This window comes from Aythya fuligula, chromosome 10 (genome assembly GCF_009819795.1).
Source record: "Aythya fuligula isolate bAytFul2 chromosome 10, bAytFul2.pri, whole genome shotgun sequence".
Taxonomy (NCBI): domain Eukaryota; kingdom Metazoa; phylum Chordata; class Aves; order Anseriformes; family Anatidae; genus Aythya; species Aythya fuligula.
This window is the reverse complement of record NC_045568.1, coordinates 4,298,983-4,325,325: the sequence shown is the minus strand read 5'-3', so window position 1 is coordinate 4,325,325 and position 26,343 is coordinate 4,298,983. Positions and strand designations below refer to the sequence as shown.

The window sequence follows — 26,343 nt, the reverse complement described above, 5'->3', positions numbered from 1 at the left end:
TGTGTGTGAGGGCTGCCAGTGCTTCCTGTGCAATTCAGTGACTTGTGCTTGTGAAGGTCTTGCAGTTACGGCTTCTTTAGCACTCAGCTGCTTAAATCTCGGTTTAACTAAGCCTTAACGTGGTCCCAGTTTTCAGGGGGAGCAAAGCAGTACGGCAATCGCGCTGTTTTTAAACGCGCAATGTGGCGCCGGGAGGCTCGGGGCCTGCAGCGCCGCGCTCCCTCAGCGCCTCACACTGGGTTGGGCGGGGAGGGGGGGCGCAACCCGTAGCGCGCAGGCGCAGCGCGGCAGAGCCCGGGGCCGCGTGGCCCCGCCCGGCCCGCTGAGGCGCGATTCCGCTTCCGGGCGGGCAGCGGCTGCTTCCGGAGCGGAGCGGAGCGGAGCGGGCGGCGGGAGAGCAGCGGCGGCGCCATGGTGAGCGTGGGGCCCCGGCCCCTTCCCCTCCCCGCTCCCCGGGGCGCCGCCGCCGCCTCTCACTCGCCTCTTTTCTCTTTTTTTTCTCTCTTTCAGGCTCGCAACGCGGAGAAGGCCATGTGAGTGCAGCGCGCCGCTCCGAAGCCCCCGCCCTGCGCAGGGCCGGGCCGCTCGCTGAGGGGACGGCCTGAAGGGGGCTGCGGGGCTGGGGAGGGGCTGCGTGCCGGGGGGTGCAGTGACAGGACGAAGGGAGACGCTCTGAAACCCAAAGAGGGTCCAGTGCAGAAGCTGCAGCAGGGGCTGGATAATGAACGTGGAGTTTGTTCTGACAGTTCACTGGTTTGGGGCAGTTTCCATTCTTGGGACAGAGGTGACAGGCCAGACAGGCGTCTGGCAGCGTGGGGTTTGGTATAACTTTTGCCTGGGAGGGCCTTGAGCAAAATCAGTCTTTAAATCTTAATTCTCCTATTGTCTTTCCAAAGTACCTTTTCAAGAAAGTTTTCAGACTGCATTTAAAACTACCGAATTAGAAGCTCATTAATGTATTTGCATTCGTTTTACTAAAATATTTGTTGAGTTTGTAATACCAATTCAAAGAGAGAGTGAAGGGACTACAGCTGCATAGTACCTGCTGAGGTGCTCTCGTACAGTGATACAACCCAGTGCCTGCTGAATTGGACGGTGCAGCATTTCGTTCTGGAAATGCCTCTCTGCTCCTTAACAGCAGATGGAGCCCTCGATAATTGTCTTACATGCAGAGCACAGATATGTAGCTAAGGAGAAGGTGTTAAGTGCTCTCTCAGTTGTTTTGTGCTTTTTAACGTAACTATTGAATGTCTTGTAAATAAATAAAACCATGCATGAAAAAAATGGGGTCTGTATAGTCTCAGCTTAGTTGTAAGAGACTTATTTTAGGCATTTTAATAAGCTTGATTGCAAACTGCTGCCCTCAATTTTTTTTTTCTTTTTTCTTTTTGATGCTAAGATAAGTACATCTTATGCTTGTGTTTGTAACTAGTCCTTTTGCTGTTAATATCTAACACATTGGAATATGTTAAATAGAAAAATTAATTAGCTGCTTGCCAGGGTTTGTCTAAGAAATTAACCGCTGAGGAGTTGGTAGAAGAGCTGGTCAATGAATGTGTTTCGTTTTCTACAGAATGGAGAAAACATTAACTTTTCTTAACATTCATTAGGTCTATAATATTAAAACAAACAAACAAACAAACAAAACAAAACAAAAACACCACCACACTTACGGCTGTTGAGGTGTGGATACATAGAAGTAAATTTGCTTCCTTCCTTTTTTTTTTTTTTTTTTTTTTAGGACGGCCTTGGCAAGATTTCGTCAAGCTCAGCTTGAGGAAGGAAAAGTTAAGGTATGATGTAAAAAACTAAAGCTTTGTTAGCTCTGATGAAGGGTGGAGTGCAAGCCATGTACGGACCCGTGTAACGGTTTCCAGAAAGACCATGCACTGCATTCAGGAATCGTATGGGAGCTTGGCATTAGTCATCTGGAAAGCAGTTAAAGTAGGGACTGCATTTCACAATGACACAAAAGAGAAATCATAAACAGAATTTTCTTAAATAACTGCTTAAAATACTGGTAAATAATAATTGCTTATGGTAGTGTTCTAACAAAGTAATAACCGTGGAACAGAGGGTCTTCAGGATCCTTCTGAACTCAAGGCTTGCACATAACTGCAGTGGTGTGTTATTAAACCAACACATGATGTCTGCATCTGATCGTAGTTCTCTTGGCTGTTACAGGGCCTTTGGGGGGAGGGAGGGCTGGGGGCTGGAAATGGCATCAGATTTACAAAGTTGGTAAGCCCATTTTAGACATTAAAAAATATAAGCATATTGTATTGCAAGAAGTAGCAGCCCTAAACCCACATAGAACCTTAGTGAATGATTTTCAACTCTCTGGATGTTTCTGTATGTTTTTCACTGAATCAACTCAAATTGCAAGAATATTTATGTAGGGATGAGAGTGTTCTCAATTTTCTTTTAGACAGGCTTATAATTTTTAACTTTGGTAACTGGCAAAGAAATTCTGGAAGTTCAAGTGTCTGGTGTTCGCACTGTAGGGAGTCATGTTTTACGCATAAGATGGGACAGTTTCTGGTATGCTCTGTGAAGGAAGACTTTTATATATGTATATATATTTATATATAAATATATATATTTATATATATATAAACAGAGATACATATCTGTATATATAAAAGGGTTGACCTGTGGAAGTGCTATAGGGAAAGGGGCAAAATAATTGCACGCGGTGCTAGAGGTAAGATGAAATTGTGAAGGTTGGGGAAAAAAGTGTTTTTAATTAAGAGTAGTTGGGAGAGTACAAAATAAAAACATCCTGAAGAAAAGTTATGGAGTTTAGGTAGTTGTAACAGAAAGAAAGGCCCGAGCTTAACAGCTGCTTGGAAAACAGTGGATTTTATTTAGATGCTAGTATATGGAAAATTGTATGAATGCAACTGTCCTAGATGAAACATTATTCATCTGTGTAGTGATATGAAGGATTAGGTGACAAGTTTTGTTTTGAATAAAGTGGGATTCTGTAGTTTTGAGTATTCTGTGGTAGTTTAATTTGGCAGGTCTGTAAGTAGTCATTTTTTATCCACTCATTAAAAATTGGTGGGAGCAGAAGGTATTGGAGAATGGTAGCGTAGTTTAGGATTAGTCAAGCAACAAAGTTTGCATGAAATGCTGTGACCATATTGATGCTAGATTGTGTGTTTTGTTTTTTTTTTGTCCAACAGGAGCGAAGACCTTTCCTTGCATCAGAGTGTAATGAATTGCCTAAAGCTGAGAAATGGAGGCGACAGGTAATGTGAATAGATCTTTATAACTCTGTAGCAGGTTGAACTTCTGTAAGCAGGCTGTCTAAAACAGGCACGCTAAATTTTTCAGACTTCAGTATACTGACAGTTGACTGCGGTTTAATTTAGACAGGAATATCATACAGTTCACCACACATGTTCAGTGAAGGTACAACCACGTTGCAATGCCCAGGGCTGTGTCCAGTTGGGTTTTGAATATCTCATGGGATTGGGATTCCATTTCTGTGGGCACCATAGGTACCATAGGTATGGGTACCAGTGTTTGACAGCCCTTTTAATGAACTTTTTTTTTTTTCTGTGGATGTACTCAGAATTTCCCTGGTCTGATTTGAATTTGTCACTGCTTGTCCTATGGTCACACACGTCTCCAACAGCCTGCCTTTGTTTTCCCTATACCCTCCAGAAGACAGCAGTAGGGTGTTCCCCCTTCTTCTTCTCTTTTTAGGGTTGACCAAACCCGTCTCTCTCTCAGCCTTTCCTTGCATGTCATGTGCTCCAGCCCTCACCGTGTGGATGTTGTGCTCCAGGTGTGATCTCACAAGTGGCAAATAGAGGGGAAGAATCACTTCACGTGCTGGCCACGTTCTTGCTAACCCAGTGCAGTGTGAGGTTAGCCTGTGCTGCAGTGTTGTACCATTGACTCCTGTTGAGCTTTTTGTTCAGCTTATTCTTCAGAAGCTGCTTTCAGGTCATTTGGCAGCTGGCCTGGACTGTTAAATGGGCTTATTCTCGCCCAGATGCAGGCTCGGCCTTTTTCTTTGAGGGACTTTGTGGAACTCTGTAGACCCATTCTCTAACCTATCCAAGTCCCTCAGCAGCCTTTGCTCCCTCCATCTGGTCTCATTGTGACCTTTCCAAGAGTGCATCCAGGCTGTTAGAAACTTTAAATGATGCTGACCCTGGAGGGGTGTCGCTAGTAGTTATCTGCTAGCTGAATTTCGTCCTGTGTGTCACAACCTTTTGACTCTGGCTTGTTCAGCCGGTGTTGGTATTGAAATGGCACTGAAAGGCTTGCTAAAGCAAAGGTAAACAGCGTTCACTGAGCCTGCCAGCTCATCATAGGGCTGGCCTGTCGGACGTTCCTCTCTTCCCTTCTTTGCCTGAAAAGTCAGAGGTGAAGCTATTGGATATACTTATTAGGAATTTGATTGTTTATGATAACTGATGTAAAATAATTGCATGTATTTTAAGCCTCCGAGGTATTATGTTAGTCCAAATAAAATCTATGTTGATACTTGAATTTGGTAGTCTCAGATCCACTTTCTGGATCAAAAAGACAACTTCAAGAAGGACCTTTCTGGGTTTTCTAGTTGGTTGTGGGTGCGTGGTGTTCTTTTTTTTTTTTTTTTTTTTTTTTATGGAGAAATTCACTTCTGTGTTCTTATTTAACTAGATCATTGGTGAAATTTCCAAGAAAGTGGCACAGATTCAAAACGGTAAGATTTTTCTAATTAAATTTTATCTGTTTGAATGTCTGGTCACAACCAGGAGCTGACAGTATTCCACGTGAGCAATACGCCTTTGTTAAGTTGCTTAATTTCTTGTTTCGTTTCCCTTTAACAGCTGGATTGGGTGAGTTCAGAATTCGGGACCTGAACGATGAAATAAACAAACTTCTGAGGGAAAAAGGACACTGGGAAGTCAGAATAAGGGAGCTAGGAGGTCCTGACTATGCTGTAAGTACAGATTGTTTTGTGCTACATGGTGGTTCTGCTCACAACTGGAGTGAATAATGAGAAAAATCCCTATTTAATTTATATTTATAATTGATTAATTAATTTAATTTAATCCCTAAATATTTCTTCCATTGTGATCTAACATTTGTTTCCATGATGAGCAAATTTGACTTTTCATTTGGAGTGCTGGCTTGAGGGGTCTTACCTTCCTGTTAAAAGTGTACATTAGTGTTCTGGTTTTATCCACTGGTAAGCTTTTATTTGATTCCATACCGTATCAGCCTGTAGAAAAGTTTCTACATGGGTCACCTAGTTACTGCTGAAAATGAAAGGAGACTAGTTCTCGTTTGCCAAAATATCAGAAGTGTGTTTATTGTCAGATGTAGTAGTGCTTATTTACAGGATACCTGAACATGATAGTACAGACAATAAGAAGGCTTTAAATATTCTGTCAAAGTGAATCAGGTGTGGGTACTTTATTGTTTTCATTGTTGTTTTAACTGTGATTTCTAGTAAAGTAGAGACTGTATAAAGATGAGCTATGAGGGCATTTTATTTGTACGGTTGTTTGAACTGGTACAGCTTATCTCCTTTCTCAATCTTTTAACCTATTAAGATGCCTCTTTTTATTAAGGAATAAAACATAAAGCAACTGTCTGTTTATTTTTCAGAGGATTGGACCAAAAATGTTAGATCATGAAGGGAAAGAAGTTCCAGGAAACAGAGGTTACAAATACTTTGGAGCTGCAAAGGATTTACCAGGAGTTAGAGAGCTTTTTGAAAAGGAGCGTAAGTAAATAACTCTTCCTAGATACAAATCTGCGTAGTAGTATTGAGATACCACTCAGATTAGACAGTAAATTTTACTAGACTCTTTACTATAGTACGTAGGGAATCCTAGTAACTACATATCCTGGCCTGTGTCTTAGATCAGCTACATGAAGCACTGAACTCAAGAAATTAATTAAATGCTGTTTCTTTGGACAAAGAGCAGCTTTGACTCTTTACAGCTTAATAAAAGAGGTGTAGAAAAGAATGAACTGTTTTCTACTGTGAGTTCAAAATAGTAAGTATTAATAATCTGTAGAAACCTTCCAGCATAGCAGGTTGATTTTAATGGTAAACTATAGGAATTAATACTCTGAGTTCAGAATTTAAAAAATAAATAAATAAAAAATTGAACATAATTTTAGATGCAGGAATCAGCTGTCATAATAGGAAAATCTAGCTGTAAGTAGATAAAACTGTGTATTGACTTCTCATAGAATGAGAATTACTTGAACTTGAAAATGAGGCAAGCCTGCTGAATCAGCTCTGTCTTGTTTGCTGTCTCAGGAATTATGGGAGGTACTACCTGATCTGCAGGAGCTTGGGCCAGTTCTCTAGTTTCTTTCATATAGTCTTGCTCAATACTGGGACCCCAGTACAGAGAAAAATGCATGACAGAACGTAGAGTTGCTAGATGGTGGCAGCTACGTGACAGGAAGCATCAGGATTGTGCAGGCCAGAGTAAAATACCAGTACTGATACTGCCAACAGTTCAGATCATCCAGTGATAATTAGATTATTGTGGTAGTTATAGTTGCTGCAAAGTTGGTGGGGGTCAGGAATACACTGCAAGCTATCAAGGTTGACTTTTTGAATGACAGACATGTATTTTTCAAGCCCTTCCGCCACCCCGAAAAACTCGAGCTGAGCTTATGAAATCCATTGATGCTGAATACTATGGCTACAGAGATGAAGATGACGGTATTCTGGAGCCACTGGAACAAGAACACGAAAAGAAAGGTATGCAAGATTCAAAAACCTCTGTGAGTAGTTATCTAGTTTTTCTTAGATATGTAGACATCATAATGTTCTGGTAACCTTTAATGTAGAGAGAAGCCACTCTACCTCTTTTTGAAGCAATAACAAAAATGTTTGCTTTTATGTGTGTACTACTTCATGGCTGTGTTTTCTAGAAAATCTCATTCTGTATCTAGCACCCTCTTTCTTGGAGAGACTTAATTCAAGTGGAGACCCACAGTTCCAGAATAGGCAGTAAAAAAAAAAAAAAGTTCAGAGATCTTACTTTTTATTTAAAAAAAAAAAAAAAAAAGACACTTCTCATGTCCCATACTGTCAGTCAAGACCCAACCACCTTTTGAATAACATGCACTTTTTTCCCCACTATAGTGTTCTGTAACAAAGCAACAGTCTTGCCTGGTCTTACTGGGGAAGACAGAAGGACCAAGGAAGTCATTTCTCCAACTTCCAGCTTGCACACATTCCTGTCTTTTCTTTGAAATACTTCACTTTTGCCCAGACCCAGCACATATGATAGCATCTGGAAATATTAGTGGATGAGCTTCTCTGCCTTGAGAGAGAAGAGAGTAGTTATTACCAGAGTAGTTATTTTGTATTTAATTGCAGGTGTGTTTTTTTTCCCCGGTGGCATTTGTCTGTAATCCTTTCCCCTAGATACAATGGCTGCTAGGAGCTTGTCAGATGAATGGCCTTCTGAAGCGTAGCTGCCTTTGATTTGGTTTAAATCTCAAGTTAAGGTGAACTGATGCTCCCTTGATACTCTGAAGAGAAAACAGAGTTCCTCTTCAGGCTACTAAAATTAATTTTAATATCTCATACCCCAGTTTCTTGTGCAGGCATGAAAAGTTCTACTCCAAAGTACACATCCTTTTCTCTGTATGGAAATGGTTTCATATTTTTGATCATCCTTGTCACTCTTCTCATAAACCTTTTCCAATTATGCTGTTCCTTGAAACATGGAGTGGAGGTGACCAGAGCTACACATAGCATTTAAGATTCAAGTCCACCACGAATTCTTTCTTTATGGTGACAATTACATTTTATCACTGATTGTCACTGTCCACTCTAAGTAGTTCCTAACAGTCTGTCTGGATTTGGCTGCATGTTGAATTAGGTTTTGTAGGTGATTCAGTGTCTTTCTGAACATTAAATTAGATCAAGCAGGAGAGATAATGAACTCTGAAATTATTATTTTTTCCCCTGGATAACTTGTGCATAGCTGGCACATAGGTACTTAAATCACATTTGTGTAAAGCATTTCTGGAGGGTGGAGTGAGAGGCACTTCAGAGTTGTCTTTCATCTTTATAACTGTTAGTGGTTTCATATTGTTGATAAGTAAAATTCCCCTTTGAAACGAACACTTTCGCAGTAGGTGATACTTATTTATATCTGTCACCTTATTCTCCAGCTTTGTTCCTACTGACTTGCCCAGAGAAGACATCAGAATTATGAGTTGAGTTCTTTGAACCCTCTTCAAAATCCAGCACTGTTTCTGCCATCTGGTATTTGTGTAGTTTTAAGCAAGAAACCATACACCTTCGAGAGCTTAGCTGTTCTGTAAATAGTTGTTTTAGCATTTCTGGTGAACACTCATTGATCCTGGGAATTCGTTACTATTTGCTTTGTATGTTTGTTTTATAATACCTTCTATTGATGCTTCAGCTGGAGGCAGATCCTCATTGCTCCATACAAAACAGTCCTGGCAGGTTCCTCCACAAAACACAGCAGATGAGATCTTTTTTTTTTTTTTCTTGAATAGTTTTGCCATTTCCTAGTGCTCCTTTTAGTATATGACTATCTCTTCAGAATTAGGAAAAAAAGTTTAAATAAGACTGGAGTTAAGTAGGTTGAGCTTGTAACTGTTTTTAATACCTAGTGGCTCTTGATAATGGTCATCTGCTTGTTACATTTACCCCTCCTCAATGATGAGATCTTCACACTATTGTGGCGTCTTAGAGCCTCGTGACTTACTGGCTAGGTTACAGGACAGGGAGGAAGGAGGAAAAAAAGGACATACTGCACTTACCTGTGTCCTGCAGTGTGGCTTGGAGCTTTAACCCAGGTGAGCAGTAGCTGGCGGACAGACAGTCGCTACCATAGGAAGGGAAGTTGTGTGCATTGCCAGAAAGGTGTCTCACGCAGTGTTTGTCTCACACATCCTGCTAACTGCAGGCAGGAGAGGTAGCCTGTTTGCACTCATCTGGTTGCTGAAGGAGATTACCATCTTTGGTGATTGTGCTACTTGAAATAATAAGGGTAGAGGTAGAGATGCTAGCAGAACCAATACGTGGAAATGAAGCAAATGGGTCAGGGGGAAATGCATAAAAGAGCTTTGGTTCGAGTTAATGTGGCCAGCGTAACCCTGAATTTGTCTTTCAGTGTGCATTGCAAGGAGTGTCTTTTTTTTTTTTTCCCCCAGTATCGTTAGTACAAGATATCTAGGGTTCCCTTTGGGTCACTTGTTATCTAGGTTCTTGTGACTTTCACCATGTGATCAGAAGAGTTAAATTGTTGTAAAATGAAGTATTGAAAAAAAACGTAATTTGTGTAGCTTTTACGTTAAGAAACCACACAAAACACAGTCATGTGCCGCTGGTTAGATCTTGCTTTCTTAGGGAGACCATTTTAATGTTCACTTTGGGAGCCAAGGGGAATGACTGTTGAATTGTATAGTTGTAGGCATTTCTACTGCTTAGTTGCATTAGTTTTGCACTTTGCTGCAATTTTTAGGCACTTAAGTTGTCACTGATGAAGCTTCTTAAAACTTGTGTCAGAGCTCGTAGTTGCTCTCAGTTGCATAATGAAGATAGGACAGCCTAAACAGTCCTAGCTAGCAGGCAGTTACAGAATTGGGAGCATGCTACAAAATAAGCAAGAAATGCACCCTGAGATGAAAAGTACTTGTGTGGGTGGTCATTCCGTGGAGTGTAGTCATATTTAACGAACTACATGTACATGGCGACCAGGATTCCTGTAGCTGCCGACATGCTAGAAAGCTGAAGTCACCTATCCTGGTCATGTGGCTCCCTGTTTCTGCGTTAACAGGGTCACTTGGTGTTTATTCATGACACTCAGAATCTAAAATGTACCCCAGTGAGTACAGTGACTGTGTGCTACTTACTAACATGGGATTTTGCACAGACAGCATTGACATCAAAGTTCTACAGTAAGTGCGTATTACAGATGTAGAGGATTTAACTGAGAAGTTTAAGTCTTTGAAAAAAAAGCTTTGGAAATTGGAGACAAATTGAAGGAACTCTAGCTTCCATTGTTGCAGGACTGCTGTTGAGGAAATTGGGGCTACTGCTGGACCGTGCTGCTTTAAATGCTCTCACATACACTTGCTCTTTTCCTTTGCTGAACAGTTATAGCAGAAGCAGTGGAAAAATGGAAAATGGAGAGAGAGGCACGACTTGCAAGAGGTGATGAGGAGGAGGAGGAGGAAGAAAATATCTATGCTGTTAATGAAGATGAGGTATGTGATGGTTAAGGTGATGTTACATTTCATGTGTCTTCTGTGCTGCCTTATGGAAGAAGAGAGATTTTGCTGAGAACCTCTCTGCTGCTGAGTTCTGCCCTTCTTTCTGCCTAAATTCCTATTCAGTTGTCCCTGGTTTAGTTTTTTTTTTTTTTTTAAATAAATTAGTAGATAAGTATGTTTGGTCTGAGTTTACAAAATGATGAAAGCTGGCAGATAGGAAAGGCGTTTTGCTAGAGAGAAACAACTAACGGTTGGCTGAGACCTTGTGATTAACTGTCATTGCCTGGACTGCTGGGACTGTACAGTTGTGTGTTACCAGCACTGCTGAGTCACACTTCTAAGTATGACCTTACTTCAGTAATAGAATCGTAGAATCATTTAGGTTGGAAAAGACCTCTGAGATAAGGCCAGCCCTTAACCTAGCACTGCCAAGGCTACCACAAAACCATGTCTCTGAGCACCACATCTACACATCTTTCAAATACCTCCAGGGCTGGTGACTCAGCCACTTCCCTGGGCAGCCTGTTCCAGTGCCTCGGCTCTGTCAGTGAAGCAAGTTTTCCTAATATCCACCCTGAACCTCCCCTGGCACAATTTGTAATAATACAAATATGTTTTTTTTTTGTATAGTAAATTTCAGGCCATCAATTTGCAGCAAAGCCATTTAATGTTCAGGGGTTTGTTCACAAGTGAATTTTGATACAAGGTTTTGCTGATGCTGCAGTCATCGCTGTTACTTTCTGCTTTCTTCTTCCTGCACCCAGAGGCAGTAAGGGAAATGAAGGATATTCCCAGTGTGCTCTGAGATCTGTAAAAGGGATACTGAAAGCCACTTCTTATTTCTCAGTCCATACCTAAGAGGGTTTATTACTAGAATGAAAAGGAGGTAGTCCGTAAGTTAAAACTGGTTATTGCTTCTGTATCTTTGTGTTATTTTGTGATTCATAAGCCCATTTCTTAGGCATGAGAAAGAGGCAGCATAGAGCTATACAGGGAAATGGTGCATATATTTTATATTTTTTAAGGCACTTGCTTTCTTTTTGATTGGCTAGCTCCTCTTTTGTTTATAGCTTTGCTATTGCAGCCAGAGTTCCATAGGAAAGTAGAGGTTGCGGCCTTATGTTCATATTATTTCCACAACAGAGGAAAAGCCATGTGAAGAAGAAAAGCAACAATTCTGAAAATGTCAAAGACCGTAGGATCTGAATGTAATGCTTGTCATATTCTGTTGTTGTTTGGTCCTTTTCACCTACTTCCTGCATTTTTGTATCCTCATTTATTTTCTCACTGGTTCCTTCTGGCAGATTTGTGTTTGACTCCTTCAGAAAGTAAACTTGATGTCATTTTATTTTTGTTTGTTTTTTTTAGTCTGATGAGGAAGGTGGCAAGGAAAAAGATGGTGAAGAAGGCCAACAGAAATTTATTGCACATGTCCCAGTGCCAACTCAGCAGGAGGTAAGACATCAGGAAACTGAATTGCAGACACGTGCTCTTGCTATTGCAAGATATATAATTTGTTCCTTCAGTGATTTTACCCTGTGACTGTTTAATCCTCTTGCAAATGCTGTGGAACTGCCCACAACTATTGTGCCATTGCTATACTCCTCTTCATCTGAGAATTTCCTAAACCTTGATAAGTATTGCATAACTTGGAATATGTTGTGGTGTTACCACAGAATCACAGAATTCTGGGGGCCCCAGATCTGGATGCAGTGCTCCAGGTGGGTCTCATGAGAGCTGAAGAGGGGGGAGAATCACCTCCCTTGACCTGCCAGCTACCTTTCTTCTGATGCAGGCCAGGATATGTCTGGCTTTCTGGGTTACAAGCACAATTTTCTCGATTATGTTCATTTTTTTTTTGTCCACCAGTACCCCCAAGTCCTTCCCCACAGGGCTGCTCAATCCATTCTCCGCCCAGTCCATATTTGTGCTTAGGATTGCCCCGACCCAGATGCAGGACCTCGTGCTTGGCCTTGTTGAATTTCATGATGTTTGTATGGGCCCACCTCTCAAGCCTGTCAAGGGCCCTTGATGGTATCCCTTCCCTCTATTCCACTCATTTCATACCAGTATAAAGCCTCTTAACTTTCACTGTTCATTTCTTCCTCCTGTTTTGCTAGCTGGCTATTCTGAGTTTCAGCATCTCAACTAAGCTGAATGTCTTACTTTTATACTTTCAGATTGAGGAAGCTCTTGTACGGCGAAAGAAGATGGAGCTTCTTCAGAAGTATGCTAGTGAAACTCTCATGGCACAGAGTGAAGAAGCAAAAAGACTTTTAGGATTATAATGCTGCATGAGTACGTCCTGGTTTTATATAATCCATCCTAAAGCACCAGTTGGATGTATTCTGACAGCAGTCACTTTTAGCTCTAAAAGTCCCTGTGAATGTTAAGAGTAAGTTGTGATCACGTTAGTGTGCTCTACAAAAGGAAAAACACTCTTTTGGTCAATCTGCTAAGATGACTTGCACTTCGGTGCTGTGAAAGATCAAGCCTAGATTAGCATGGTTTCTACATCTCCAGTAACAGTCTTCAGTCATTTCACTTTGTGAAACACTGTGCAGCAGCACATCTTACAGGTAAACCAGCAAACCAGGTGACACCTTACATTGCTAGAGAAATCTAACTGATGTTACTGCCGGTCTGTCTCCTGTATCCATACTGTATGTGAACATATTTCTCATGTTAAGTTTATCTGACCTGAGTCCAGAAGTAACTTATTCTGTTGTGCCTGGTTAGTTTACGAGAATAGCTCAGAACCTGCTCAGAGAGAGCTTGATGGCAGATCCTGAATGATATTGAAGTTGATTTACTTCTTTATATAACACATGCAGTATTGTCCAAAAGCTGTTACTGTTTTTATGGTTTGGAGCTGTGTGTATGAACTGCTCAAATGCTGGATATTCTAGCAGCTATTGTAAATACTTTCATTTTTGCAATACCTTGTTCAAATATTTTTATTAAATTTTATACACACTAATGTCTTGTTTCATTCTAGTTCAAAGGATTGTGCTCTTTACCCTAATCCAAGTCAAAGAATAGGGTCATAAACAATCATCCACACAAGGATTTGAACTTGGGCATTCCCTCCTGCTCACGGCTTATGTGAAAAGAGGCAGATCACAGCAGAGGGCTTGTTTAGGGTCTGAGTGAGTAACGCTGTTACACAAGTCTGAGTGAAACTTTAAATTGGACTTCTGTAGCCATGGGGTAGAAGTGCTATCTAAGGAATACACTATAAACAACTAACCACATCAGAGACTACAGAGTTTCTAGATGCTTTTAATATTCAGCTCTATATTGTAATGTAACAGCATACTAGTCTGTTTCTGACTCAATTTTGTGTTCTCTGAGTTGCAAGCATCTTTCTGAAGCTGTTTTGACTTTTTGCTGCTGCCTCATAAGTGTTTTCTAGTCTTGCTTTTAGAAAAGCTAATGTACTTTATCCACAGGTTATTTGTATTGCTGTAAAAGATAACACTTTCCTGGAGTTCCTTCCCTGAAATGCCTGACCACCAAGAATGGAAGAACAGGCTTCTTTCATGTTGGAGGTTTATGGACAGGCAGGACTGGATCAGAGTAGTGTACTTCACCTACGGAAGAGATTGGTATGGGAAAGCTAAGGGCTTTGTTGCCTGGCACTCAGCCACGGAGTTCCTGGAGCTTAATAAATTGGTAGTCTGGCTGTTAAGTCCTTATCAAGCTTCAGGAGTGTTAGTCACCAAACCATAGTATGACGAAAAGGCAAACAAAAATAAATGAACTAGAGCTGCCAAATGGCCTTGCCAAAAAGGCATTTAAAGTTTAGTTGTAAACAGCCCCATGCCAACCATGCTTCTATTAGACTGTCCTTTTTTATTTTATTTAGTGTTTTTGTTCTAGTGGAAGAGTACTTGTAAGAAAAATGCATGTCTTGCTGCTGATTTGCTAAGCTATACACTGCAGATAACTGAACTAGATTTAGAGGAGAAAAAAAAAAACAAACTAATTATTATGGCCTGATTCAGTTTGGGAGATTGGTAGTAGCTATGGTTGGTCCTTTCTGTCACTATATACATCGATAGCATGAAAAACAAAAATGGACAGATCAGGGCAATGTGATGATGAGAAAAGGCATAAAAATGAGTAAACAGGAAGAATGATGAAAAAATCAGGACAAGATAGTAATTGCATTCGTGTTCAAGAGAGTTTGTAACAGTCCTGAGTAAGACCAATATAATAAATAGAGAAGTCTTGAAGGCAAATGCTGATCTCCACTGACCAAGACAAAGTGAATATACGTATAAAAATGCAGCCTGGAACTGTGCAATGCACAATGGCAGCTGGTTGAACCCTCTGTGCAGAGCATGGTGCAGCTCTGAATGCCAAGTGTTTTTAAGTGGAATGTTCTCTTCAGCCATGTCTGAGCCAATAAATTGCAGAATAATTGTTTCTTGGCAGTGACCTACAGCAAAATACCTGTATTTTGTTTGCTTTACAGGCTGTTACAGGGCTGGTGAAGTTAGGGCTGGGACACTTCTGTAGCCAAAGCCATGAAACTGAACTTGTATTTGTCCTAGAGAATGCAACAGTGTCATATGCCTGCATTAACTCTTAGTTTGGGTGTGCAGCTGTAGAGATGTGGATTTTATCAGGCCTGTAACTCCACCATTGGTATAATACCTCAGTGTTGAACGTGTCCAGGTGACGATAATCATTTTACAATGCTTCTGTTCTTTTCCGCTTCAGAGTTCTGTGCTCTGCATGGTCTTGGCTTGGGATTTGAGGGAATAACTTCCTCAACGTTTTAACAGTTCTGTTCTCTGCATCATTTTCTGTGTGCTTTTCTGATCTGGAAACGCACGCAGCTTTGTTTCATTTAATGCCAACCCTGTGAGTAGTGCAGACAGAAGACACCGTCCCTACTCTGTCGTGGTAAGTGCAGCGCAGTCACTGGAGGATCGGGATCTCCCTGGGGTGCTGGGGGGGGAATGAGGAAATCAGTGGATTTACTTAATCCGTATTAGCAGATGAGGAAGATAAGGAGAGCTTTGTGGGGTGCCCGTTAACTGATGGTATGTTGCGTTTGGTTCCTCGCCTCACGAGGTGGGGAGTGCTGCTGCGATGCCGCTCCAGCTCCCGACGGGGAGCTGTGCACCTCGCACGGGCCGGGGATCGCCGGGCTCCGCTCCTTCGCCTCCCGCCGGCTGATCCCGGGCCCTTTACCGGGGCGGGGCTCCCCGGGTCTCGGCACCGCCCGCCCGGGGCGGAGAAGCCGGCGTGGGGCGGGGATCGGGGGCCGGCGGCTCGGGGCCGTGCCCGGGGGCTGCCGCCATGCGCCGGGGGCTGCCCGCGCTCCGCGGCCTCCTCGGGGGCGGCTCCGCGGGGCGGCCGCTCCGGCTCCCGGCGCCCAGCGGGCCCCAGCCGCCGGCTGAGGGCAGCGGGGGCGGCCAGGTGAGAGGGGCCGGGGCCGGGTGGGACCGGGAAGCGGCCGCAGCCGGGCCCGGGGGGGTCCCGCGGGGCTGGGCCTGAGGGAGGCGGCGCCCGCCCGGTCGGAGCGGGGCGTGAGGCGCGCGGGTGCCGCTGCTGCCTGCAGGGAACCCGCAGGGAACCCGCTGCTCGGCTCCTCTCCCTCGGTGTTCGGAGAGAGAAACTTGACACTGCCATGCCTTTAAAATATTGAGCTTATTAAACTGGGCTTTGCACTGGAATATACTCTCACTCACGGGTTTTGAAAATGCAGTTTGTGGCATCTAGAGGAGACAGCAGCGAGATCTTGTCAAGGAGAGTGTAGCTGCCTCTCCTGTCTCTCACGGTGACGGCAGTGTCCGTTTCTGCTGTACCCAGCTGCTGGAAAGATGTACCCAGTGAATAATTGATGAGGGACAAAGTGCTGCTTTGATGGGCAAAATGCCCTTCTCAGTGCACAGAGGGCTGGATTTCTGTCAGTACGTCCCTTCCAATAGTATCGTATCACATAAGTGTGCCTATAGGGCGTATTAGAAAGGGCAAAATGTAAGATCCTTTCCTCCCCTGTGCAAGTGTGTCTGTTAACTGCAGTGTAGATATCACATATTTTATCAAATGCGTATACATGTGGACATAACTAATCCACTCTTTCTTTTAAATTTCTTCTTGCAGCTCAACGTTCTGCCGTCCTTTGGGTTTCTTTTTGACATTGATGGTGTACTGGTACGAGGAAAGACTCCAATACCTGCTGCAAAAACGGCCTTTCAAAAGCTAGTTAATTCTCAGGGACAGTTCTTGGTGCCTGTGGTATTTGTCACCAATGCAGGGAATTGCCTTCGCCAGAAAAAAGCTGATCAATTGTCTCATATACTGGGAGTTCCTGTGAGTAGCTTAAATCCTGTTTCTTTAGTTATTTACTTTCAGTGATTGTCAAATGTATTATATTCCATTAAATGCTGCTCAGTGAATTTTGCTTTTCCCTTAAGCCCTCTGAAATGCTTTGCTGGAAGTATTATAAAAGTAAAAAATACTCTATGAAGCTAATGGCAATGGTATTTCCGTTGGTAAAAGTAGTGATATTTCAAATAGCAATGGAATTTCTTTGCAAAATTATTACTGTGGGAATAAACTTGCCTTCTCTTTCTGAATAAAAATAAATGTGTGCCAGTAACATGAAATGCTGCTCTAGCAAGCTGAATGTCTTCAGTGATAATGTGAAGACTGGAGCCTTCTATCTGTCTTCTATCTTCTAGGATAATCATTTTACTGTTTTCATAGCTATTAAAGGAATGGGATATGTAAACTAGGAGAAGAAGGTCTTCTAATACAACAAAATCAATGCTGCAGTCTAGCAAATCTACCGCAATTAGAACTAGAGCAGTGCTGGTTCATCTTCCTTGTTTGTTTTCTAAATTAATTTGATAACTCTGTAAAACTAGGAGAGAAAAACTTGTGTTGATGTGGAATAGAAGAATTATGGAAGCAGAAAGGAATGTGTATATCAATTAGCAATGCATGTTTGTTTTTTTTTGACAGGGAGATGTTATCAATATTTCAACTGTGAAATTTAGTAAAAAATGATATGGTAGGGTTTTATACAAATATGTATGATTGTTTTGTAATTCATAGAATTTGTCACACCTGTTAATTAAATCTACATATAGATCACTTACCTGAAAGCCAATAAACTCCTTTTGTTCTTAAATTTCAAACAGATTTCCCAAGACCAAGTGATGATGTCACACAGTCCTCTGCGGATGTTCAAACGTTATCATGAAAAATGTGTCCTTGTATCTGGACAAGGACCGCTTCTGGATATTGCTCAAGAGTATCTTTAAAAAAAAAAAAACACATATGACAATTTTCTGCTTAAGTATTTTCCTTAATCGAGTTCAGAAGACCAAATAATTAAACACTACAAATTCAGTATTAAGAATTCATTGTTAAGCTATGGTAGTTCCTACTCTAACGTCAAATGTATGTTTTGAAAACGGTTGCTTTGTTGATTGTTGCTTTCCTTTATTCTGCACTTTTCACTGTATTGTTACATGCCTTTTTACTGTGAAAGGAAGAAAGAATTATTTCTTTGGCATATATTTGTAAATGATCCTTTGGCGCAAAGGGTTTGTACCCTCTTAGAATCATTCTTCCTTCTAATCTTGTATTTTGAGCAAGCTCTCTACATAATTTCTGTCTTAAGATTTCAGGCATACAGATCTTCTGTATATAAAGAATGGGATGATCGTCTTTTTATCTCATGCAAGAAAAGTCTTTAATATGTTGCTTTTATTCCTAAATAATTTGCTTTACTAGATGATAAACTGCTTATGTTAAAATTGAATTTGAGATTTTAAAAAGTCTTTGAACGCAAACAATTCTGTATCCTTAACTGGTGTTTTCCCAGCCTTGGTTTCAGTCAACCCATCACCATTGAAACATTGCGGGAGAAATACCCTTTGCTGGATGTAGTTGACCATGACAGAACACCTGATGTTTCGGTGAGTCTGTGTTTTGTTTTAAATTCTTTTTGTTTGATCATTACATGACATCCTACAGTAGAAGTCCATATTTAAACTACAGAGCTAATGCTGTTGTTTTATGCTGCATTTTGACTTAGCTTTTTTTTTTTTTCTGTTTCCCTTTTTGTTTTATTGCAACATTTTTAACAACTGTAGACTTCTTTTCTGTTCATGTTAACTTTATAACAAATCTTTACATTTTGTAACTTACGGCTGTGAGACAACTTATACCTTGTTACAGATACCTAATTAAAAATCTGTTTTGGAAAGCTTACTGGTTTCTGTGAATGTATGGAAGATGAAATTAGCTTTTTCTTCCAGTATGGGATGGTCTTTGCTGTTTTAGGCTCTGAGGTTGATCTGATTGTAAAGAATGATTTGCAGATAACTAACTTTTCTCCAAAGGACTGCTTGTCTTGTTTATACCATTATGTTAGTATAGTTAAGTATTAACAGTACATACTGTTAGTTTACATAAGCAGCATGGTTTCAACTGAATTTTGCAGAATTTCAATAAGAAGTGAATGTATGCATACACATCAAATGCATGCATATATTAAATATATGCAGGGTCAGTAAATGAAGATTTTTTTCAATGGATAGTCAAGAAATTCTTTGTGGGTCATACAATTCTTAATTATATCAGTGTTTGTCTTGCTTCTCAACCATGCACATTTTAGAGTTCAAGAAAATGTTCATGTGTTTGTCACTATGACAAGTAAATCATGAAACTACTGTTTGGCAAATAAATGTTGTATGATGTTTTATGATATTTTCTCTTAGCAGTGTTAAAGAAATATGTTTCAAATGTGGTGTTAATGACAGAGGCCTGTGTTACTCCTGCAGAAAAATAAACATCCATACTTTACTTAACACACAGAAGTGAAATAAGCAGCTGAAGCTTTGTATGTTCCCAGAGGTGGTTGAATAGATTGTAGAAGGCTTCCATACGTAGAATACAATAACTTGTCTGCTGTCCATTTACCACGAGATTTCAGTTAGAACTTGAAATGCAAATTTGTAAGTAAACTGACATCAGGTACTGGAGCAGTAGCTGCACCAAAATAGAGTGTGTGTTTCCTGTCAGTGTTGTGGAAGGCAAGTGTGGGAGCTATACTTGAATTTATTCTGTTAAAAATAGTAGTAGCTGTTTAATCTTGTAGAAAACTTTTATTTTTTTCTTATTTCAGTACCCCTCTGCTGTGGAGCTTCCCAAGATTGAGGGTCAGTTATCTTTACTTAACTTGCAACTGTCCATTAATAGATGAAATACCTTTATTGTACTTTTCAGTATAATTAGAATTGCTGGCCTCATTAGAAAGTTGGTTGAGACAATTCCAAAATTTCCTCATTAGTGACACTGGCCATTAATATGGAATGTATAAAGCATGAGAAAACTGTTTTATATGTGTAATTTTCAACCATGTATTTTTAAAGCTTCAGAAGGAAGGTGAGGTCTGCTTTCCTTTTCTGTCTTCCTTTACCAGGCTATTGTTGCTTTCCTTTTAAATATTAAGAATGAATTGAAGAGTTCAGAAATAACAGGTCTTGGTCTTGCAGTTGTCAGGAGGGTTACTGCAGAGTTGTAGTATGAGAAGCATCCTGTTTCAGTAGGCCATATTCACATCCCCATTTTGTCTGCAAAACAGGAAGGTAAGGTAAAAACTGGACTTCAGGATTAAAAAAAAAAATCCAGGTCATGATTGCTGGAGATCTGAAAGTTGTCTAGAAACACTATTGCAGTTTTGTTTTTAAGATGAACAAAATAACATTACTGATGGATTATTTTAATACTGTATATAAACATACAGAATTCACAAAGGTACATAAGACTTAGTGCTGTGGAGCAACTTAGCCAATACAAAAAAAAAATCAAACAGTTTCTTAAACATGTTGATTTTGCACTGGGGTCTTGTTACTTCCAAAATTTGTCTCTGAACGAATGGTTATGTAATGTTAAAACATAAAGCTAATGCGACTATTTCATCAGTCCATGGTTAAATCAAATTAATTGCTCAGTCTCTTTAGACCAAGTTGTGTCAGAGTTTGGTGCCCTGTTAACTCTGTTTTGTAATTCTTGTTCTTACAGCTGTTGTCTTGTTTGGGGAGCCAGTCAGGTGGGAAACCAACCTTCAGTTGATCATAGATGTTTTGCTGACAAGTGGCTATCCTGGAAATCCGTATCACCATGAAAATTACCCTCATATACCTGTACTGGCTTGTAATATGGATCTGATGTGGGTAGCTGAAGCACAGTCTCCAAGGTAAGTGCAATTACAATGTGTGTATGCCATGTTGTATCTTATTTTTTTCCTCACTTTTTCAATAGAATCCATGATCGATGTTTTCATACAAATGTTTGATGTAGCTTCACAGTAGGTCTCAGCTTTGAATACAACATTTCAAAAGTAGTGTACTTTCAGCAAGTGCTGCCTTATTACTGCTTACAGTATTGCATCCAGGAAATACGTTACCTGAGATAAAGTGCTTCTAAGACCCTTTTTTGTTTCCCCACTTGCAAAATAGAGAAATTTTTGCTTGAGAGCCTTAGAGTTTGTCCAAAGGAAAAAAAAATGGAAACAATACCTTTTTTTTTTTTTTTCTTTTCATTTTGATTAGGTCCTTTTTTGGTATTCCTGTTTTCTACCCTGCAGTTTCTGGTAGAGTGAAGAAATTGCCCTGCTAGTTGAAAGCAGTGGTTTTGAGCTGAAGACAACGTAGTGAACTGTTTAGGGAACATAAGAAAAAAGAAATAGTAAAAACTGAACATACACCAAAACAGATATTGTTGTTATTGTGACTTGATAAGGGGCTTGGTCTTGGGTAGAAGATCTTGTCAGGTATTCTTACTTGGTTGCAAAGACCATCTCTAATTAGCACATTAGCAGACCATGTGTATGTAATAGTTTCAACTAGAGTAAGGTAATGAGTATATCTACAGAAAATAAGACACATAGTTTCAGTTGTGTTCTTTGGGAAAGATCCAGTGTTAAAACTGAAATCTTCTTTTTTCATTTGAGCTTGACAGTATGACAGATTTGTATGTCAGTGCTGTTACCTTCCCTACTGAAAAATGTGGTTTTAAGCTGTTGCTAATAAATACTGGAAATAATTGCATCCTGATTTATTCATGTTTCTTAACAAACAGGGTAGAGAAAGGAAATGAACAGTTAATTTGGCAAAACTAATTCTTTACCATACTTAAGTGCTATAGCTGTTTCTAACTTTTTAGCTTTTTTCTTAAAGATTATTTTAATTTCTAGGCCACTAGAGACTGAATTTATTAGCACAATGTCTCAGATGACTTCTGGTGCTCATTAAATCAGTGTTACACGTTTTTTTTAGGCTGTAGATACTTGGTTTGAACAGCTATACTCAGCTATGTGCCTAACATAGATGAGTACCTAACAGTTCTTCTAAAGTACTCTGTATACTCCAGAAAATAGGATTGCTGTATAGCAACTTTTTATTCTTAGTGTTTTTGATGCTTCCTTGTTTCTCGAGTGATACGTATTAATCCATCCCTAATCCCATATCCTGATTTCAGTAATGAAGTAAAACTGCTTTTTTAAAGCACGAAATTACATCTTTTAAATTAATTGGCTTGGCTTGGTTTGGCTTGATTGATGAGCCATTGCCACTGTTACCAGCTTGCTTGAGTAAAATAATTGAGTTTTCAAAAGCTTGTTGTGAAATTATAGTTTGTTCCATGATTCTTCGTTGCTTCTATTCTTGAGAGAAACCCATGAAGTTTTTAGATTGTAATCTCTCTCTGTAGAGTGGATTTTGGTATACTCCTGTGGTTAAAGAGGTTAATTTTCCTTCTGTTCATTTCCAACTTTCCTTTTCATCTCCCCTTTAGTAATTCAGCTGATTCTGTTTGGTCACTGCAAAGAGCAGATCACAGGCGAGGTGTTATTTCAAAAATTCCCTTTTGTAACTGAAGCACCTGCTTAAATACAAACAACAGTATTGCAAATCATTGCTGCATTTTTAAAACTGATAAGTCTGTGCTGTCCCAATTACTTTTTTTATTAAGGTCTTCATTGTTCAGCTAATCAGCACCTAGTTATTACTGAAACAGCTGTGGAAATGTTGCGTGCAAATTGAGGGAAAATTCATGGTAACAGGATATGATTTATTCCTTAAAAAAAGAATCTAATTTTTTGCTGTATACTTTATAAAATTTGATTTGTCACAAGGCCTTTTTATCTTTTTAGGTTTGGGCATGGAACATTCATGGTTTGTTTGGAAAACATTTACAAGAAGATCACTGGCAAAGATCTGAAATATGAGGCCTTAATGGGCAAGCCTAGTGAACTGACCTATCAGTATGCAGAATACCTTATCAGGACTCAAGCAGCAGAAAGACAATGGAAGCAACCTATTCAAACTCTCTATGCTGTTGGGTAAGATGTTATAAGTCTAGTGAGGTAATTACTTGTGAGATAATACCAGCAAACTAAAATACCCAGCTCTTACTTGGTTAGTTGGGATCATTATGCCACCATTGGGACTTCCTAACATTCTTGGCACCATGTTGTACTTTTTTATGATTTCAAACCTCATTGTTTCTAATCTTGAAACTTAACACTTAGCTCTTTCTATGTGTAATTTCTGTAGAAGTGCAAAAATTGGTTTATATGTCCATTTCTTAAAATTTCTCTTATATACTCTGTAAGCCTTTAACGAAAAGGCAGTGGGAGGACTGTTTTGTTAGTTACTGGTATAACCCTAACAAGCTTTGAGTAGAAAATAGAATTTTAAGGAATGTAGAGCTAGAATTGATTTGTGGTGTCATTAAGCTTGGTCATGCACTACTGTGCATGTAGTGGCATCATAGAATCCTTTCCATAGACTGAGATAAAGCTCTGTTATATTAGGGACTGTTCCAGAATCTTCAAGATGTTTGGAAATAAAGTAAGTTCATTCATGGACTGGTGAAATTTATTCTTGATTTCCTTTCCTGCTTACCCACGTCTGCAATTTTCAGTATGGAGAATTACTCCTGTTAAATGTCATAGTTGATACAATGGCATAATAAAATAGCTATATATTTGGATTTCTTCCTGTCTACATCCACATGAAGTTACGTAAAGCGCAAATTAAACTGTTAAATCAAACCCTTAAAAATGTCTTCTCTTATGAATTGAAATCAGAGAACTAAAATTGTGTTGCTGACTAAACTTCTTACATTTCCAGAGATAATCTCATGACTGATGTCTATGGTGCTAACCTTTACAATCGCTATCTTGAAGAGAAGAACTCCAGAAAAGGTTCAAAAACACAGATTCAGGCAAAAGTTGCTGGAGGCAGAGGGTCTGCTGCTCTCTCTCAGGATGATGAAATAGACAACAGTTGGGAGAATGAATTAGCATCTGCTGCTGCTACCCACTGTAGGTCTGTTCTCGTTTGTACTGGGGTTTATAATCCTCACACAGAGGCACCCTTGGATACCAAGGAGAGCATAACTGAAACAGTGTTCCATGGCCACAGAGATTTTAGCTTTGATCCCGGTTTAGTAGAACCAGATCATATTGTACCAGATGTTGATGCTGCTGTAGACCTGATCTTCCATCTGGAGAACTTTGCTCCTAATTGATACGACAAGATTTCTTAAGGTCTACTCAGTGCTATGCTCCTTCCCACCTCCCAAATCCAACAGCGTGCTTTAAAATCATGCCACAAACTTTCTAAATTTTTTTTTTTTTTACTTTTTCATTTATATAAACTTCTATAAATTTATATACATATAAGTATATATGAGCACAGGTTAATGTGCTAAATGTACCTAATATAAAATTATATACATTAAAAATCTGTGCTTAATATACTTAATATAAAATTACTTAAGTATAAATCATACTTTTTAAGTATTGAAAATATGTAATTTCTTGCTTTGGTTGCCCTTTATTTTCATCCTATTTGTGTTTTTTTTTTTTTTTTTTTAAGCTATTTTATCGTAATAGCTTGTGTGTGTTACTGGTACTTAAATTGCCACGTGACAGTTCATTTTTTTGTTTGCTGAAAGATTTAGCTTCTAACTTTTGGGGGTCTTTGTGATGCTGGGGTTGTTCACACGATTAGAAATTGGTTGGTAATGAGCACAGTAATGCAGACTTCTCAGTATTCTGCAAGTACTGTGCACTTTTTCAAATATGTTGCTTCAAATAAATGCTAAATTCAAGTATGTTCTGCTTCTTTGTACTCACATGTAACCCCACAGCCTTTCTTCTTATCTGTTTTTGCAGTATGTCTGTGGCTGCATTGCCTCTCTACTTTGACATGTAAATCTGTAAAAGAAATGCTCATATCAGCTGATGAAGGCTGAGTTGTTAAACACCATTTTTAGAACTCCTGCAAAGCTGAACAGAAGAAAGGCAGCTAACCATGGCTGTTCTGCATGGCGTAATAGCTGGCCTTTTTGTTGTTACCTTTTTATTTGCACTTCTATGGGGAATTTAGAATTTTAGAAAGTTTTAGAAATTTTCAGGCATTTCTCTCAGCTGGACTTCTCCACTGAATGTGTGACTGTTATTTGGGCAAAAAGTGCCTAGTAATATACTTGAAGCTTCATACCACTGTGGTAGTTAACTGGCCTTTAGATTAATATATTTTCTTTGTGTCAATGTCATGTGTTTGGTTCACGGATTTTATATCTGTTCATTAAAAAAAAGTAATTTATTTTACCTTATTTTTGTAAAATACTTTTAAACATTTTAATCCAAAAGATATCTTTGAAAATAGTTCTATTGGTTGTAACAGTGTATTTGTGAGACGAGTTATGTGTGTCCTTTATTGATTGGCAAACATAAATCAATTAAGTGTATTTAAAAACAAAGTCAACTTACACAGAAATCTGTGAAATCTGTGGGTCTTCCATTTTAGACAGGTGGTGGCATGAAGAGAAATGACTTCCTGGCCAACTTCTTCACTGTTTATTATCGTGAATTCAAAATCTGAAAACTCTTCATGTCATGAAGAGATCAAAATTGTTACAATGCAGTCAGGTTTATCTTGTGTTTTTTCCATGTGCAAATCACTCTAGTCCCTCTCTCAACAATCAAGATTGTTGATTCATGTACTGGTAATATTTCATAAGTAACTTTCAACATACCTTGCATGATCCAGGCTTCTAAGTTTAAGGAAAGTGTTCCAAACTGTATCTCCTTTTTCTTCACTGGGGAAATATTATAGCTGCATATTCTTGCCTTTCTTATTGTTACAGCAAGTGAATATTTATCTACTTCTTAAAGCACATTTCTGTAATATGTCAACTATTTGCAAAGTATGCCAAATCCTTCTAAGTACAGAGTGTAGTTATGGTTTTGTAAGATGACAAGATAACTGAAGATGTGTTGTTTCAATACTGAAGCATGTTGCAGAGCTCTTTATTATTGGAAACAGTTTTAGACCATCAGTAAAGCAAGAAATAAAAATGTGGAAGTTGATGAAGAACATGTTGTTCCATTTTATTCTTTTTCCCCCAAAATACGCATGAACATTTCAAAAGGTTCATGAAAGAACTGTGTATATACTTTTAAACTTCATTCCTCATGAAAACAGTAACTTAAAATGCTTATGTTTGGCTACTAATCAGGCTACTGTTTTTTCACTACACTAAAAGGAGGATGGTTTTCAGTCTGTAGTCCTCTTAGATCATTTGCAATGATAAGTCTGCTTGAGTTATCTTTAATGTGATTCTTCAGATGAATGTATGACTGAGTCCCAGTAGTGTTCTAGGGTGCTACTAGATTTGGAGCTGTACCAGCGCAAAACAAAAAAAAAACAGGTAGTTGTTACCATGCATGGTCACATATATATTGGAACTACTACAAAACTTGAGAGAAATGTTAGCATAGTAGGCACAGGTCATGGTATACTAGTGAGTTGGGCAGATGTCTTGGTGAAATATGAAAAACAAATTTTAAAGATTTGAAGGGATATAGTGAGTTACCTTTGAGAATGTTTATCTGGAGCTCTTGCTGAATGTGGAAGACCTCACAGCACCCACTTGCTAGATGCTCCTACAACTTCATTATGGTGTTGCTGAACTAAGTGCGCTGGAATTAAATTGTATTCTCTAATTATTACAGCAACCACAACTGACATAGAGCTAGCAATGGAGCCTGACAGCAAACTC

The 26,343-nt window shown here is 39.5% G+C and overlaps 2 protein-coding genes across 2 annotated transcripts; both read left to right on the top strand.

Moving 5' to 3' along the window:
• The first annotated feature begins 380 nt into the window (after positions 1-380).
• ISY1 (ISY1 splicing factor homolog) lies at positions 381-13,199 on the top strand. The gene is made up of 11 exons (XM_032194446.1): positions 381-414; positions 511-533; positions 1,742-1,793; positions 3,189-3,254; positions 4,663-4,705; positions 4,833-4,945; positions 5,617-5,734; positions 6,611-6,733; positions 10,118-10,227; positions 11,602-11,688; positions 12,414-13,199. Exons 1-11 carry the CDS (start codon positions 412-414, stop codon positions 12,519-12,521), a joined length of 846 nt encoding a protein of 281 aa, XP_032050337.1. The 5' UTR covers positions 381-411; the 3' UTR covers positions 12,522-13,199.
• A 2,338-nt stretch (positions 13,200-15,537) lies between these two features.
• Positions 15,538-24,115, top strand: LOC116492976 (haloacid dehalogenase-like hydrolase domain-containing 5). The gene is made up of 8 exons (XM_032194037.1): positions 15,538-15,666; positions 16,354-16,563; positions 17,397-17,509; positions 18,086-18,179; positions 19,391-19,424; positions 20,290-20,464; positions 22,421-22,609; positions 23,403-24,115. The coding sequence occupies exons 1-8, from the start codon at positions 15,547-15,549 to the stop codon at positions 23,800-23,802; spliced, it is 1,335 nt and encodes a 444-aa protein (XP_032049928.1). The 5' UTR covers positions 15,538-15,546; the 3' UTR covers positions 23,803-24,115.
• Positions 24,116-26,343: the final 2,228 nt, after the last annotated feature.

Coding starts and splice junctions, on each gene's coding strand:
- ISY1 (XM_032194446.1), top strand. Junction 4,706..4,832: donor AGTGGCACAGATTCAAAACG/GTAAGATTTTTC, acceptor TCCCTTTAACAG/CTGGATTGGGTGAGTTCAGA. Junction 4,946..5,616: donor TAGGAGGTCCTGACTATGCT/GTAAGTACAGAT, acceptor TTTATTTTTCAG/AGGATTGGACCAAAAATGTT.
- LOC116492976 (XM_032194037.1), top strand. CDS start 15,547: ATGCGCCGGGGGCTGCCCGCGCTCCGCGGCCTCCTCGGGGGCGGCTCC. Junction 16,564..17,396: donor CTCATATACTGGGAGTTCCT/GTGAGTAGCTTA, acceptor AATTTCAAACAG/ATTTCCCAAGACCAAGTGAT. Junction 19,425..20,289: donor GGAGCTTCCCAAGATTGAGG/GTCAGTTATCTT, acceptor TTGTTCTTACAG/CTGTTGTCTTGTTTGGGGAG.